This window comes from Tenrec ecaudatus, chromosome 1, assembly GCF_050624435.1.
Source record: "Tenrec ecaudatus isolate mTenEca1 chromosome 1, mTenEca1.hap1, whole genome shotgun sequence".
NCBI classification, from domain to species: domain Eukaryota; kingdom Metazoa; phylum Chordata; class Mammalia; order Afrosoricida; family Tenrecidae; genus Tenrec; species Tenrec ecaudatus.
Genome location: NC_134530.1, coordinates 12,938,513 through 12,955,464, shown reverse-complemented (window position 1 = coordinate 12,955,464; position 16,952 = coordinate 12,938,513). Strand labels below are relative to the sequence as shown.

Genomic DNA, 16,952 nt, shown 5'->3' with positions numbered 1-16,952 from the left:
CCGGGCGCCCCGCACTCACGGCTGTAGAGGGCGATGCTCGTCGCGTCTGGGCCGGCGCGCACCTCGAGGCGCAGAGCCTGCTGCTCCGCGTGCCGCTGAATCTCGCCGTTCGCGTCGCCGATGGTGAGGAGCCGGGCACCGTGGAATACGGACACGGCCGCGCAGGGTCCCGTGCCGCCTGGGCCCGCCACCCCCGCGCCGCCCGCGCCCGGCCCCGCCGCCGCCGCCGCCGCCGCTGCCATCTTAGATCCGGCTCCAGGCCCCGCCGCCGCCGCCGCCGCGCCCGGGCCCAGGCCGTCGTCGCTGCTGCTGCTGCTGCTGCCGCTGCTGCTACCACCGTCGCCGCCGCCGCCGCTGCCGCTGCCGCCGCCGCCGCGCAGCCTGAGGCCGAGCCGGGCAGCGCCGCCTGCCGGCCGCGCGCCACCTCGCCGCCGCCGCCGCGGCCCGGCCCCGTGGAGCAGCGCCCCCTGCCGGCAGCTCTGCGCACGGGGAAGCCGCACGCCAAAGGCGGGGCCGGGCCTTGCGCAAGCGCACCCGGCCCCGCCCCACGTGAACGGTCGCTGCTTTGTGAGGTGGCTCCGCGGCCCCGAAACGACGAGGGCGGGAGCGTGCGTCAGGAGGCGGTGCCAGGCCGCGCGGGCACGCCCGAAGCCCCTCCTCCTCGCCCCGCCCCAACGGACGCGTTTTGCGTGATGGCTTCCCAGCTCGGGCTGAGCCGTTCGGACACGCCCCTGAACCCGGGCCCCGCCCCCTGTCCCCGCCTAACATTGTGAGGAGCCAGTGGAGAAGCGGGGTTTCGCTGAAGCGAAGCCCCACCCTCAAACTCGCCCGGCGCCCTCCCACTGAGACTCGCTTTGTGACGTAACACGTCGGGGCGAGGGGAAGGGGCGGGGAAAAGGCGAGGGGTGGGGTCAGGGCCGGAGGACACGCCTCCAGCCCTGGCCCCACGCAGGCCCCTCCCCCTTGGCCGGAAAGGCCCTTTGAGATGGAGCCAAGCAGAGCCTTGTCTGGACCACCCTTCCCCCTCAACTGCTCGCAGCCTTCCTTCCCCGCCCCCATCACTCCAGCTTCCTGCTGTCGTCCCCCTCCCTTCCCCATCCACATCCACCACCTTCACTGCTTCCTCCCCCCAGGAAAACTCAGACTCCAATCTCTCCCTCTAAAGCCCCGGGGGGCCCTCAGCAACTCTCCCCCGCAAAGGCTGATGGCCAGGGTCCGCACAGGGGACCCATGCCCCTTGCCTGGACCCACATCTTCCACTCACGCCCCCTTTTCCAAAGCCCCCATTCCCTGCTCCCCCCCTCCCCCCCGTCAGTCTCTTGGGACCACTGTCAGTCTCCTGGGCTCTCACCCTTACCTGAACCTCCTCAGTTCCTGGCCTCACCGGGCTGTACTTCCCTGTGCTAGTGTAGCACCTTCCACCCTGACCACTGTTGACCCCCATCTCCACCCTGACCACAGGGGTGAGCCTCAGAAGTAGTGGACAAGCACTGGCCCACCCCTTCAGAAACCAGTGATTGGATCCCAGGGGTCCAGGCTGGGAAAAAGGACACTCAGGAGAAGCCGGGGGAATATCACACGTTATAATTAATAATTTAGGAATACCTACAGGGCAAACATACAGAACATCACCCCACCCCACCCTGTACCCAATGCACCAGAGACCCAGCACTAGAGAGAGAGGCCTGGGCAAAGCAGACTTCTTGTAACCCCTTGGGAGGCTAAAGTACCCCCATTTCCTTGCCTGATAATCCTGAGAAGCTGAGGACCCAAAACAAACAAACACGGGCTTCCTGTTTCCCATTCAGGCCAGTTCCTAGGCACCCCATCCCCACTGGGATTACTGCTGCACGCTGAGCCAGGGTCCAAGTCATGGCGCTTTCCCCTGCTCTCCGCTAAATTCCCTGAGATACCAGCAACCAGGGCCACTGTGCCAGAAGTAACTGGAAGGAGGACAGACACCCCAGCTCCATCAGCTTGGAGGACCTCAGCTCAAAGGGGGCCCCGGAAAGTGCTGAACTCCGGGAACTCAGGGGAGGACGAGGTAGAAGTGGGCCTCTTCCGAGGCCCAGGGACACTGGCGGCCACTGTGGAGACCGCATCCTCTTCTGATGCCATTTTCTTTGTCCATGAAAGGAAAAAAGGAGAGAGACGTGATCACTTCCTGGCTTGTGTGGCCCTGACCATTAAAATGCCTTACCCCTTATACGCCTCAATTTCATATCTGCAAAATGAAGAGAAAGCTAAAGCCCGCCTCACCTCCTAGGGGGTGCTGTGGGGGCCCTGGTGGCACTCGCTGTGGGCTAGGCATTGCTGCTGAGCATTAGGTCGGCAGTTCAAGCCAGACAGCCCCATGGAGGGAGAAAAAGGAGGCTGTCTGCTCCAGCCATGACTGACAGGCTCAGAAGCCCCACTATAGGGCCACCATGAGAGGATCAGCTCCAGGGGCTCAAGGACAACAGGGTCCCTCTGGGACTCCATGGCATTAAATGGACACCGTCCCTGGCACCTGACCAGCATGTCTCATGTGTAAAGTGAGCAAAGCTCGTACTAGCAACCCCTTCTCCCTCCCAGTCCCATGCCGCAGAGGCTCCTGCCCCAAGTGCCGATTAGGGGGAGATGAACTTGTACCACGTAAGCCCTTCCCTCGCTGGGAGACTCCAGGAAGCCCCCCACCCCGACCCCAGGGTCCTCCTCTGTATACAGAATGAACGTCTCACACACATACACACACAGGATGCACTAAACTGAGCCTCAGGCCCTCAGCTCGGAACCAGCAAGAACTCAAGACAGGACAGGTGCCCCTCGTTATTTTGACCAACTGCGGGCTCACACTTCCCAAAAGACACCAGGAAAAGACACTAGGACGTGCCATTCCAGAAAAGAATCCGTGGGTAATGCTGTGGGAGGGGGTTTTGCTGCCGCTGTTTGCGGTCATGGGGTGGATGTCTGCTACGACCCAGCACCAGCACGCAAGCATCTGCCTCTTCCTCTTCATCGCCAGCCTGTGGGCATCCCTGGGCGAGGGCAGAGAGCTGTGTTCTCAGGAAGGGTGGCTGGGCCAGGATCGGCTGCCGGCCTCTCAAAACCTCACCGCCATCCAGTCTGTGACTACTCATAAGGACCCAAGACCCTAACTCTTCACAAGAGCAGAATGCCTCTTCTTTCTCCCTCAGAGATGCTGAGATGCTGGTAGTTTGCACCTTCTGACCTTGCAGTTGGCTAGCAGCGGGGCATAACCACAGGGCTCCTTGCCGTTGGCCAGTCGAATTCGACAGCCAACAAAAGGCAGTGGAGCAGGTCTGCGAGATCACACACACAGTTACCAGGAATCGGCTCCATTGCAGCCACCACCAACGATGTTCACACCGCCTTACCTTTGCGTGTGTGTAGAGGGAGGGAGGGACCCGTGGGGGGAGAGCGCCCCTCTTTCCCCCTGCCCCTCCACTTTAACCAGCTGATGTCCTTCTCTAGGAACTGGTCTCTCCTGATAACACATCCGTGGTAGTTACATGGTTTCAGGTCCACTTGATTTGTAACAATGTAGCGAGGGAGTTCAGCCTGTCAATCAGGGCACAGCCTGATGGTGACTCTTTGTGGGCGTGGCCTTCTCTCGTAAGGAGGGCCCTGAGAACCTCCCCTCCTCTCTCTGCCTTCATCTTCCTGCTGTCCCGCCTCTCTAGGACCTGTCAGAGCCCCAGGATGCAGCCCCTGCCATTGGATCCACAAGACTTTGTCCCCACCGGCCTGTGACCTCCCTGCATTCTGCATCATTGCGTGTGTCCTCGAGGGCCCTTATGATTGGGAATCAAATGGAGGGTAGGGAGTGTTTGGAGCGGGACTGGGGTCCAGGGAGCCCTGAGGGGTAGCAGCTCAATGGGTCACATCAGCTGCTTGGAGGGAGAAAGGTGTGCCAGCCTGCTCCTATGAAGACAACCAAACCAAAGGCAACCTCACTGCCTTCAGGCGATGCCGACTCATCGCAATCCTACAGAACGGGGTGGAACCGCTCCTGGGGGCTTCCGAGCCGGTCACTCCTCACAGGGGTGGAATGCCGCCTCTTTCTCCCATGAAGATGACAGCCTTAGACAGCCGCCCTACAGAGTCAACTAGGAGTCCTGGTGGCAGAGTGGTTATGCATTGGGCTGCTATCCACAAGGTTGGCAGTTTGAAACCACCAGCCTCTAAGAGGGAGAGAGATGAGGCTTTCTGCTCCCATAGAGAGTCACAGTCTGGGACACCCACAGGGGCAGTTCTGCTCTGTCCGAGAGGATCACTGTGAGTCAGAGGGGACTGACTCTACATTGGTGAGTTTGGTTTGCTTTTTTTTTTTATTAATTTTTTTTAATTGAGTCAACTCAGCCCCGGGCTGGGCTGGACTGGGCTGGGCTTTCTTCAATGTGATGAGGTGGGTGTGTCGGGCTGGTGAGCTACAAGGAGCCCGGGAAGCAAAGATGCCAAGTAGGAAAGAGAGGCGCATGCCACTGAGACTTCCCAGGGACCAGGGACCTTCTCCCAGAGGCTACACACAGAGAAAGCCTTCCCTGGGTCTGGGCTTCCAGCCTCTGAGAGGACAAGAAAATCGAGGTCCCTCTGTGAAAGCCCCCCCACCCCCACCCCACTCCATCCCCTGGTGCTTCCAGTCCAGCAGCAAGAGAGCGAACCAATCCATCAGCTCAACTCCAGGGTCCCCGACCTTTGCCTCGGACACAGTCCCTCTGCGGCTGCCTCTGGTTGGGGCCACTGCACCCCGATTGGCAGCCTCCTCCGGGGACTGGCTGCACATTTCCCTGATCGGTGGAGCCCTGGTGGCGTGGTGGTTACCCTGGGCTGCTCACCTCAAAGAAAGCAGTTGGAGACCCCCAGCCGTGCCTTGGGAGACGATGAGGTTTCCTACTCCCATGAAGAGGTACAGTCTGGGAAACCCACAGGGGCCGCCCTACGCTGTCCTGCGGGGTCCTTATGAGTCAGTGTAGACCCTATGGCGTGGATGTAGAGTTCTGGGGCATTCATGGGTCAGACGTATCTCTGATCTTACACACACACACACACACACACACACACACACTTACAATGACCCAGACCAGCCCAAGCTACAGGTGTGTATCGATCCCATCAACCTGGGTTCTGACCCCAGCCCCATTATCATCGCTGTGTGACCTGGGGGAGCCACACCCTGCCCTGGGCGGCAGTTCAGGGGTCTGGCCCTCTGCTCTGAACTCCAGGGGAGGAAACACCACCACAAGCTCCAGTTGTCACCAAGCTCTGTGACCCCCCTGGAGGCCACCAGGTCATTCTGACTCCTCCCTGCCACCACCCTGGAGGGTCTGCCCATGCACCCCATGCCAAGGCAGTGCTGACCACATCGGACATCATGACAGCGGGTCTCTGAGCCAGTGTCTCTGGGCATAATGAGCCCTGGGCCAGCTCCACAGGCCACTCCGTCCACTGCCCTGCTACCCCACCACAGGCCACCCCACTACTCCACAAAGGTCTGGCCAACCTGCCACCTTTGGTCCCCTTGGACCATGGTTTCCCAGGGCCATCCCTCACCCCACAACCAGGTCCCTCTTCAAGGACCCTGTGCACCTTCCTGACCAGGGATCCCAGGGAGACATCACCCATTGGTTCTCCCCACCCTTCTGCGGTTAGGGAGCTGGGGCCACTCACCATGGAGACGGCAAACAAGGTGTTATTGAAGGACATGTCTGTAACACAGAGAGAGAGAGGAGCCATAGCTGAGGCCTCTTCGGACTGCCCTGCCCAACTTCCCCCAACACCTAGCCCAAAGACCCCAAGACCGATGTGGAGACAGGCCTGGACCCAACTCCCAGCATGCTCTCTTGCTCCCTTCCAACCCACCGTGGGAAGAGAAGCGTTCCGGCCACAGGTAGAACCGTGTCCGGGGCCTCTAAACCTGCTTCCCAGCCTCTTGGGTGCCTTCAGGAAAATGGGGGCCTGATCTCCACTCAAGGAGCCCTGGTGGCCCAGTAGGTTAAGCGTTCCGCTGGTGATGAACAAGTTGACAGTTCCAACCCACTGGCCGTTCTACAGGAAAAAGATGTGGCCGTCTGTCTGTTCTACTCTGTCCTCTGGGGCCTTCAAAGCCGGAATTGGCCCCATGGCAGAGGGTGGGTGGGGTGCCTGGGCTGTTTCAATCCCCACCTTCCTCACTCGGCCCCCTTCCAGGACCCCCTCTAGGCAACCCCACTTCCCCAGGTTCTTTCCCAACTTGACCTTGCTGCCTCCTCCCTTAGCCCCAACAAGTCCCAGCCCTGCCCGGGGCAGCACTGGAGGGTGGGCTTGTGGTCATCAAGGCCACCCTTGTCTTGGTCATCGTGCCCCCTGCCCCCCTCCCCATGAGCTTAGCACGCAGAGTACGGAGGAAACAAAAATAAAATTTCTGGACTGGGGTCCCTCTTGGGTGCAGGACATCCCACGGCTGGCCGCCTCTCGCCCCCTGGTGGAAGCTAGCAGTGTGGCAGTTGGCACAGAAAGAGGCCAGGCGGTCACTGTCCTCTGGGTAGCTGACCGCTGGCAGGTCGGAGCTATGAAGGGCGCAACGCACATGGTTATCTGTGTTAAGGAGACTTGCTAGGAGCCGAGGGTCGCTTTGGGGGCACCCTGGTGGCGTCGTTGGGGAACCCTGGGCCACAAAGCAAGCAGGACCAGGCTTTCTCCACCAGAGAGAGACGAGAATGCCCACTCCTGGGGAGCCCCGGGCGGTCTGCCCTGTCCTCTACGGGCACCGTAAGTCAGCGACTTACAAGCTGGAAGTTACATGACGGCAGGGTGCTTGGGCACGACACCAGGTTCATGTGGGGCAGAGCTGCTCATGCAACCATTGGCAGGTCGAGGTTCAAGCCGGCCCGGGGGGCCTCAGAAGAAAGGCCTGGCGATCTACTGGAGACATCAGTCACTGAAAGCCCCCGAAGTCACCGACAGCCGGGCAGGGAGAAGCTGCTGTTCCGACACCGTGCATGTTTTGCTGGGCATTCTCATCGACAGTCGCCAAATAAAATTTGAAGAAGAAACCCCCAGGGAATACAGTTTTGCTCTGATACTCATGGGGTGGCAGCCTTTGTGAGGCGGGGGAGGGGGGCTGTTAACAGCAAGGTCAGCCACCTGGAACCACCAGCTTCCCCGGGAGAGAAAGATGGGCTGTCTACTCCCGTAAAGTTAGGATCAGGGATGAAACGACATCCTCAGCTTTAGCATTCTGATACTCTGGGAAATGAGATGCTCTGACTTGAGTGTAAACTGTGATAGGTTTAAGGTGTAAAGAATATAAAAAAAATAAATGGCTTGAAGGGGGAACCGATCACAAGGATCTACCTGTAACCACCTCCCAGGGGGACATGGACAACAGCAAAGTGGGTGAAGGGAGACGTCGGGCAGTGTAAGACATGACAAAATCATAATAATGTATGAATTATCAAGGGTTCATGAGGGAGGGAGGGGGATGGTGGGGAAAATGAGGTGATCCCAAGGGCTCAAGCAGAAAGCAAATGTGTTGAGAATGATGCTGGCAACGATGTACACATGTGCTTGACACAATGGATGGATGAATGGATGGATTGTGATAAGAGCTGTATGAGTCCCCAATAAAATTATTTAAATTTTTTTAAATTAAAATTTAAAAACGGCTAAAATTGGGGGAAATGGCTAACATTGGGGTCATGGGACCCGTTAGGGGCTGTTCTACCCTGTCCAGTAGGGTCGCTGTGAGTCGGGATCAACAGGATGGTGGTGAGTTTTAAGCTTTTTTTAAGAATCCAAGTTGCCTAATGGTAATTGGCTTTCTTTTTTTTTTTTTTGGGGGGGGAGGCATTAAATAGGAAGTCAAGATCCTGTTTGGGGGCGGGGGGGGGATAGGGTCTCAGGAAGGCTTTACAGAAGAGGTGACTCCCCCACCCCCGCCCCAGAGGCTAGTAGGAGCTAACGCTCCAGACCGAGAGCAGAGAGCAGAGGAGAGGATGGTGAGGAGAACAGGGGACAGGTCACCTCCTGGCTGTCCTGGAGGAGGAGGCTGAACAGAAAGTAAAGTCCGGAGCCCTGCTGGGGTGAGAGCAGGGCCAGGCAGGAGGGGCACATACCTGTGTTGGAAAAGTTAATCTGGGCCCAGCAGGATTCTCGCTCCCTGCAAAGAGGTTCAGGAGAGAGTGTGGAGCAGCCAGCCAACCTCCCACCATGTACTGGGGGTTTGTTTGTAGTGGTTGTTCTTTGGGAGGACAAGGTCACTTAGAAGGTTCTGGCCTCACCTGGGCCCAGGACTGGGCCACCGAGAGGGGAAGAGCAATAACTGGTCCATGGGGTGTTACCCCAAGTGCTGCCAGTGCCATGAGGAAGTGATGACACAGACATTTACTTTCCTGAGCCCCTCACCTGCCCCTCCACCACCCCCATCCAGGTGAGGCTGGGACTCAATCCCCTGGGGGAGACCAGCAGACATCTAGACAGCAGGGTCAGTGCCCATTGGGTACACTGAGCATTGGGCCACCCCCCCCCCCCACACACACACACATGGAGGCCCCTCCGCTCCTCCAGGGAGAATCTCTGGCTGATGAAAACAGCTGCCCTGTGGTCAGGGATGAGGGACAGGAGGAAGGCTCTGCTTTCCACTTGCTCCCTGGGTGGCCCGGCACTGCATCCCAGGCCCCCAGTCTATGAAACAGTGTTAAACACAGCACCTGCTGTGGGGGCCACCAGGAGGAAAATGGAGCTTCTGCTAGAAGTCTCCGAACCCAGTGCCTGGGGCCTAGTAGGCTCTTAATGAATGGCTCCTGTCTCTATTAATAAGGAGCCCCGCTGGTCTAGAAGGCACATGAGGCCGCTTACTGCAGCCTCCGCAGTCCAAATTCACCATCCCATGAACATTCACCGTCTCAGAAACCTACAGGGGCAGCTCCACTCTGTCCTACAGGGTTGCTGGGAGCCGGGGAAGACTCCCTATTAGTCACCCCATCCCCGCTCCTCCCAGTTTAACGTGGGACTCTGGGAAACAGGCCCAGCACCTTCACACAAGGATTCCTTTGACACCCATCAGGGAGACCAGTGCTTCTGTCCCCAAAGCCACCCTTCCTCAGAGGGCCTCCGAGAAGGGAGAAGGTCTCACCTTTTCTTCTGCAAATTTGTGGCTTTAACTGGGGACAAAACAAACAAACACAAACGTGGTGCGGTTACATTTGCATCTGGCACATCCCTAAAGGTCCCCCATAGACAGAGCCCCAAGGAAGAAGTTCAACCAGTGCTGCCTGGAGGGTCCCCCAAGGTGCCTCCCACCACCCGCCCGGCAGGAGAGATGGTTCAGCTACAAAGATGACAGCCGGGCGCCCCTGTCTGGCAGTTTGACTCTGTCCTCCAAGGTTGCTATGAGACAGCTGACGCAGAGCAGTGGGCTTGGTTTGGGTCAGGGCCCTTCACCTGAATGATCCCCCTCCCCCTGGCCCCATACACTGGAAGCCCAGCCTTTCCTGCTAACGTCCTTCCCAGCAGATACATATGTTTTCTTCAATGAATTAGCACAGGAAAGCTTCCAACAATGTAGAAGCCAATACAATCGTTGCTTTGTAAAACAAAGAAATATCAGTTCTCCCCACCTTCACCCCCATCTCACTGGAAGGGGTGCTTCACCCAGAAGTTTTGGGGGTGAGGCTGGCCCAAACTACCTGCCTCCCCCCACCCCGCTAACCAGTCGGCAGGGTGGGGGTGGGGTGGGAGCAAGTTCTGTGGGAGCACTGGCAGCCCTTGGCCTGGATTTGGTGGTGTCTGCTCTTACCTTTCCTGATCACCATGACAATAGCCACCAGCATGGCAAGGAAGAGGAAGGCACCAGCCAGGCTCAGGGACAGCGCCAGGATCCAGGTGGGCACTGGGACGATGCAAAGAGAGAGGGCAGGTCATGGAGCTGTGGGGGCAGGGAGAGGACTGGATGCCTGGGACCCTTGCTTTGGGAGCCAGCTCTCTCCCATGTCTCCAGGCTCCCAAGGAGCCCTGGTGGCATGGTGGTTTTAGGTTGTGTCCGGCACCACCAGGCTAGCAGTCCCACTCCCCAGGTGCTCCACGGTAGAAAGACTTGGCTTTCCACCCCCATAAATAGTTACAGTCTCAGAAACCCACAGAGGCAGTTCTATGCTGTCCTACAGGGTCGCTAAGAGTCAGCTTTGACTCAATAGCAGTGTGCTTGGTTTTTTAATTCTCTCCCATGTGTCCCGGAAGGAAGGAGCAAACCTTCCGCTTGCTCATCCTGATTGGTTCAAGGAGGGCATGTGGCCTAAGCTGAGCCAATGAAAACAAACTCTGGGACCTTGGCTGAGCCACTGGGAAAGAAGGTTCATTCCTGGGGGCTGGTGGTGGGGACATCTGGATCTGCGGGGCATCACGTGGCACCATGGTGGGGATAGACCTGCCTGAGAACAAAACTCTCACAGAATAAGTGGCAAAGGATTCCTGACTTCCTCGTGCGCCTAGATGCAACCACACCTGACATCCGTGAGCTTCTGAGTTGCTCAAATCACTGGACCAAAAGATTCCCTTGCCTTCATTACCGAAGCCAGTTTGGGGCCCACGTGGTCTCAGTCTGAGCACCAAGGGGGTCTGTCTCACGTACTTTGGATGTGTTATCGAGATTGGATATCACACCTGGCCGAGAGTTCTGGAAAAAAAGGAAAACCCTCAAGCAGGGGCAGTGACCGCGCAGCGAGGGGCTCAGACACAGCGGTGCTGGTGAGGACGGAGCAGGCCCAGGCTGCTGTTGGCTCTCGCACGTGAGGTCGCTATGGGTCAGAACAGCCTGACAGCAGCAATAAAGCCAGGGGGTCAGGTACTATCTCCCGGAAGCCCACCTAGAGATCAGGAACTCAGGTACGGAAGCCCCCTGGCTTTGGAATGTTCCTCTTGGCCTAGGACTCAGCTGCCCCTCCCTGGAGAGTGGGGTTCTCATCACGGGACCCGGCAGGGGTCAGGAGCTAACCCAGGATGAGGAAGGGGACCCACCCGCCCGCCCCCGCCCCCACCCGCCCACACTCAAGGTCTCTCAATGTAGACCCTTGTTCATTCATTCATCAGGGCAGGAGGCCTGCTAACCACCTCCCTGCTCGGAGACCGCACAGCTGGCTGGCTTAGGTGAGGGAGGAGCCTTAAACTGTGACACCCAGTCAGGGGAGAAGACAGACTGTTTTGTCTCACTGAGGAAGGGCCTCTGTAGGCAACAAGGATCTCTCTGCAGTGGGGCCGAGGGGGGGTGGGAGGGAGGGTTGTTCTGAGGGATAGGGAAGCAGGAGACCACCTGGAGGTAGAGCCTCCCCCGGGGAGCCTCCTTCCTGCTCCCTGCCAGCCCCCCTTCTGGAGTGAGACATGGGCCCTCCCCGCCCCCTTCCCAGCTCAGTCAGAGGCAGAGCCTGTATCAACACTTGACATTTCTGGGCACTGAGTTTGCAAGAAGCTGTGGTTTACAGTGGAAGCCCTAAATCCATTTCTTTCTGTCTTAATCATTTTATTGTGTGTGTGGGGGGCGGGGGGCTCTTACAGATCTTATAACACCCACAATTCAATTGTATTAAGCACTAAATCCATTTGTGTGTCTCCACATCAAGTCAACCTGCATGGGATTCCTGCTGACCGTGGGCACTAGAGCTTTGCCCTCAGGCAGGGTGGCATAGTGGTACTCCCCCAGCCCCCCAGGGAGAAGTGCCATAGCTTTGGGGACTTGCCTGAGTGTGCCCTGAATAGAAACTGGCATGGAGGGTGGCATTGCATGGTCATGAGTCACATCCTAAAAACTGTCCTGGACCAATCTTGTAAGCTCTTCTGTCTTACACCATGCACTTGACCCAGACATGAGCCCGTTCCGCTGCTCCTGCAGTCCCACCTGGGACTGTCCTGTATGACAGACTGAGGCTGAGCCTGCTTTTTTATTGTTGTTGCATGTCCTTTGCCCTCTCTGAATGTCTGCATACCCTTGGACGCCTTCACGACCTGTGCTAGCGATCTCCCTCATCCAGATGATGTGCCTTTGGCTTTGTCTTGTCTGTCCCTGTTTAAGGCTTAATCAATGTTCCCCCTTAAATTATATGAGATTGTGGCGTCCCTTCGGTTCCCCGAAACAAGCCAACACCAGCCCTCATTTCCTTGCAGCTGACAAAAATCCGGCACAACCTTCTTGTCCTCTGGGTCCCAACTCCGCAGCCCGCTTGCTGGTTTCCTCCAGGATTCCCGCCCCCCCCCCCCACACACACACCAGACCCACGCCTGCCCCAGGGCCTTTGCACAGGCTGCTCCCTCGGCCTGGACCCCACTTGATCAGATCCCACAGGGCAACTCCTTATCATAAACGTCCCCTCCTCCAAAGGGGCCTCCTGTCCTACTCAAAATAACCCCTTCACCTGGCTCCATTTCTGCCTGTCACCTGCCTTGTCCCTGCTCACATCTTGAGCATTTATGGGATCCCGGTCGCTCCTGGGAATGTCCCCTGCCGGAGGACAGGGACCGTGACAGTCTCTCTCGCTGTAGTGTCTGGCACATAGTAGGTGCTCACAGGGTGCAGTCTAGCGTTACCCCAGACTTCGGAGGGACATTAGAGTCTCTGTGTGGCCACCTGCTCCCTGTGTAGTCTGAGCAAGGCCCTCTGCCCTTTGTGCCTTGTTTCCGGCCAGACCCAGATGAGGAGGGAATCTCCCTACCCACCACTGATAGGTAGGTTTATTGTGCCAACCTGGCCAATAAACACATGTGGGGTTAATAAGTTCGCAGTTTAATTGAAGGGCAGAGAGATAAATGGCTCAGCGAGCCTCGAGCCTCGCCTTTCTGTCTCTTGCTCTCTGATGATCGGACCACTGTGCAACTGCCTTAGCTGGTTCTCTGCCTCAACTTGCCAGCTGCACTACCTGTGGGATGCCCAACGCGTGGACCGTGTCGCTATAGTTTGAGGTTCCTTTGAGACCTGCTTTGCCACCCTGCTGGTGTATACATCACTTGAGCAGGGGACTGTTGCACCCTGTCATCTGGCTGACTGTTGGTGACCCACACTGCTGTTTGCTGCCTGTGGTCAGACTGCCTCTATGGCTCTACAGAGGACTCAGCCGTCTGCTTCTTGACTTGCATCCAGCAGCCCTTGTGAGTTGAAGAACTGCCAGTGTATTAGCTGTCTCACGGAAGTGAGTTGCACTGAGCTCTCTGTACTGCCCTGTGGATTAATTAGCTGTTTATGTCTTCATTTTGTATACATCTATCCATATATGTAAAATCATGTGTCCTGGTTTTGTTTCTCTAGAAACGGGGAGGCGGGTTGAGAAAGGTAGGGCAAAGCAGTCCCGGTGAGGCGAGGGGTCTGACCTGCCTCTTCACCCAGAGGGGTTTGTGGGCAGGAGCAGTGCAGTGGGAAGGCTCACCTGGGAAAGTGATGCGCAAGCTCTGGCTGGGGTCCGACATCTGGGTCTGGTTGTTCTCACCCAGCACGCTGTACTTACAGTGGAAGGTGTCCCCTGGGGCCTGACTGTCCCTACCGCCACTCAAGTTGAAGGTGACACTGAACTGGTCCTTGGGAGCCTGTAGGAGCTGGACTTCCTCTTTTCCATGGTACAGCGTGAAGCTTGTGCCGGGCATGCCATTGGGGGCCATGCACGCGATGTAGATGGGGTCCTCATGGCTGCTGGGGTGCGGGTCCAACAGCAAGATGGACGGTGCTGGGATCGCCAAGGAGCCTGCCATGCAAAATCAGGTCAGGCTGTGTGTGAAACGTTCTATCGTGTCCTTAAGGAAAGGGTCACTCTGAGTTGGCATGACTCAATGGCAGTGGGTTTGTTTGTTATTTTGGCGGGGGCTCAGGGGGATGGCCGTAGCATAGCGGTTACACATTGGGCTGTGATTTGGAAGGTCGGCAGTTCAAAACCACCAGTCTTTGCTCCTTGGGAGAAAAACGGGGCTTTTCTTTTCTTTTCTTTTTTTTTTTTTGGGGGGGGGGCTTTTCTACTTGTCTCAGGAGTTACGATCTTGGAAATTCACCGAGGCTGTTCTACCAGGTCTTTGGCAGGTAGCCCACCTCTCTCTTGGGCACTTGGGGTTATTTATTAATGTATTATTTTAAAATTTTTTTGGGAGAGACTTGGTTTTTAAGTGCATCAAGAGAATGGTGACTCCTACCTTCCCACTGGGAAAAGGAATCGAAGGCCCAGCAGCCACGCATGTTTGCATCATTAACTAGGAACGGCGATGGCCATCACAGAAACAAAGCACCCAAGCCCAGTGCCACCAAGTCAGCCCTTTGGGACACAGAGGGCCTGCTCCACATGCCTCTCAAGGCCGTGACCTACCAAGAAAGAGCCCCAGTGGTGGGCGGTTCAGTGTCCGGCTGCTAACAGACAGGTCAGCGGGCTAGAACCACTGACAGCTGGGGTGATGGCCGAGGGCTTTTCAGAAGAGGGCAGCTTAGGCTGTGTCCTGAGAGGCCAGGTAGGAGCTGGGTGCAGGGCGAGGGGCAAAAGGATGCAGGGAGGAGGCCAGGGTGGCTGGAGGGGTGTGGCCGAGAGGGAGAGCAGGAAGAGGGGAAGGCAGAGGGGCCGGATGCCAGGCTGTGGTGAGAAACAGGGATTTCGGGGAAGTTTCTTCGGGAAGAAGTCTCTGCCCCAGTTGAACAGGACACCTGGCCCAGGTGAGACCTGTACAAGCTGCCCCTTGTTCAGCCTCCCCTCCTTGGCCTAGCCTCTGCCCTCTGCCTGCTCGCTGGCTGAGTCATGGGGCGTGGGCATGTCCTCTGCTGCGGGGCCCACACTGCTACCATTCTGGGCTTAGGGTTAGGGGCGAAGAGGAGAGCCCGTCCTGGGGAAGTTTCCAAGACATCGCTCCGAGCCCAGCCTCCTCCCTCACAGCCATCCCATGGGGATGGACAGTCATCCCATGGGGCAGAGCTTGGTATCTGGGCCCCCAGAGCAGCAGGGAGGCAGGAGGCAAGGGCGAGGGAGGGGTCCGACTCACCAGCTGCGAAGAGGAGGACAGTCCAGGACATCTCTCCTCCCGCGCTCGGCCGGGGAAGCTGGCTGAGGCCAGAGCGGCCCGAGGCTGTCCGCCCGCCAACTTCTCCTGGAGGCAGAGCGAGGGGTGGGAAGGAAAGGAGAAGCAGAAGCCGCAGGCAGGCACCCAGGGTTTCCACACGGGCAGGAAGTTGCACACCCTGTGGGTCCTGAAAGGGACTCTCTCCTCTCCCCACCCCTTTTTCGAGAACGCATATCAGATCTTGGCATCTCCACACTCCCTGGCTAGTGCGGTTTTGCAGATTGAAAGGGCAAATAAATGTGACGGGGTGGGGGGCTGTTGGTTCTTTACTACACTCCCCCCACCCCCAAGAGAACATGTTGGGCACTAGGCAGGAAGAAGACGAGGGCAGTGGTTCTTTGGGGAACCCACAATCCAAGGTGCAAACCACAGCTCAATCAGGGCCCACATGGAGACAACAATGTGGTGAGGGTGGTAGGTCTTGGCCTCTGTGAGGGCGAGGCAGGTGAGGCCTTTCTTTGAAGCCTCAGCTTGTTGCTGGGTCGGATAGGGTTAATCGTGGCTACCAAAGGCAGAGCTCCTGGTGTGAAATGCCCTGCCTGTTGCTGTGAGTGCCCCCAATGAGAAGATCTAGGCAGACAAGCTTTCAGTGGTGTCCCACCAAGCCAGTGTACCCGGAGGTGCACCAAGCCCCAGAAAGGGCGATTCGAATCAATACTTTTGGCCTCAGACACACAAAGTTCATTCTGACCTCAGGGCTCTGCACGTGCTGTTCCACCTGCCAGGGACACAATTCTAGCTGGCTGGTGGAGTCCCACTCATCCTTCAGGTCCCAGTAAAACATTCCCCTGGGGAAAAAAAATCTCTCCCAACGCCTGCCTCTGGAATTAGCAAAGCTCCCCCTGCTGCCTAGTAATTTTCCTTTATTGCAATTGGAACAACTGTGTGCTTTTTAACACATTTGTCCATTTTGTCTAAGTTGTTACATTTATTGGTCCTCAGGTGTTCGTATTCACCAACTTGCCTTCTAGTCATGTCAGTAGGATCTGTAATGATGTTTCTGCTAATTTTGGGGTTTTTTTTTTCCTCTCTTAATTCTTGATAGTGGTTTGTTTCTTTTTCTTGACTAGTTTTGCTAGAGGATAATGCGTTTTATCAGTGTTTCCAAAGTAAAAGCTATTGGCTCTGGAAACTTTATTTTCTGTTGTGTTTTTTTTTTCTATTGTCTTGGTTTCTGTTCTTTATTCCCCTCTCTCTTATGTATTATGTTTAAGTTGCTCTTCTTATGACTTCATTTTAAAATAATTTTTTGAGGATCATACAATTCAACAGATCCATCCTATTAAGGGTTAGGCAATCATCACCATCACCAACTTGGGGACATTTTCTTCCTTCTTGGACCCGTTGGTGCCGACTCTTCTTATAACGCGTTAAGGTGGAAGTTTAGATACTAGATCTTAACCATTTGCTCTTCTTGCATTTCAGTCAGACAAAGAATTTAGCTGAACCCACTTTTGTCTTTGGCTTCTGAAAAATAACCCTTGGAGCCCTGGATGCTCGGGATCACCCCAAAGGTCTCCAGGAGGTGACTGAGGAATGGGGTCACCTGGAACCAGCCAACTTCCAGGGAGAAGTCCTGGAGCTTGCAAGGCATAAGAAGCCCCATTAAGACCTCTGGACACTGAGGCTCCACGGACGGGCTTCCTGGTTGGTGAGAGACAGACATGCATGTGAGGTTTCATTGCTTCTGTGGAAACATCGACAACTGTGGTAGTCAGTCACCTAATCTGGTGTCAATTTGAGGATGAAGAGTGTAGGGGTGGAGTCTATGCTGTCAATCTGGAGACAGCCAATGAGGCTTCTGTGTGGACATGGCCTTCTCCTGAGAATTCTGGTACTTCCTCCTTGGAGGTGGAAGACACCTCTCTCACTCTGTCCCTCCTTGGGAGACATTGCAGATGGCA

General features: G+C 56.6%; 2 protein-coding genes across 3 annotated transcripts in view; both read right to left on the bottom strand.

The window, feature by feature from the left end:
- CARM1 (coactivator associated arginine methyltransferase 1) overlaps window positions 1-257 on the bottom strand; it is a 35,420-nt gene extending 35,163 nt beyond the window's left edge. For both annotated transcript variants that reach the window (XM_075547110.1, XM_075547120.1), the window contains exon 1: window positions 20-257. In XM_075547110.1, the coding sequence (XP_075403225.1) occupies window positions 20-242 (223 nt within the window). In that variant the 5' untranslated portion in view covers window positions 243-257. The remainder of the gene's footprint in view (window positions 1-19) is intronic.
- Window positions 258-1,575: 1,318 nt separating this feature from the next.
- Window positions 1,576-15,364, bottom strand: C1H19orf38 (chromosome 1 C19orf38 homolog). Its single transcript, XM_075547083.1, has 7 exons — window positions 14,971-15,364; window positions 13,389-13,700; window positions 9,779-9,871; window positions 9,116-9,143; window positions 8,097-8,140; window positions 5,671-5,708; window positions 1,576-2,121 (listed from the first exon to the last, which is right to left on the bottom strand). Exons 1-7 carry the CDS (start codon window positions 15,344-15,346, stop codon window positions 1,993-1,995), a joined length of 1,020 nt encoding a protein of 339 aa, XP_075403198.1. The 5' UTR covers window positions 15,347-15,364; the 3' UTR covers window positions 1,576-1,992.
- Between the last annotated feature and the right edge of the window lie 1,588 nt (window positions 15,365-16,952).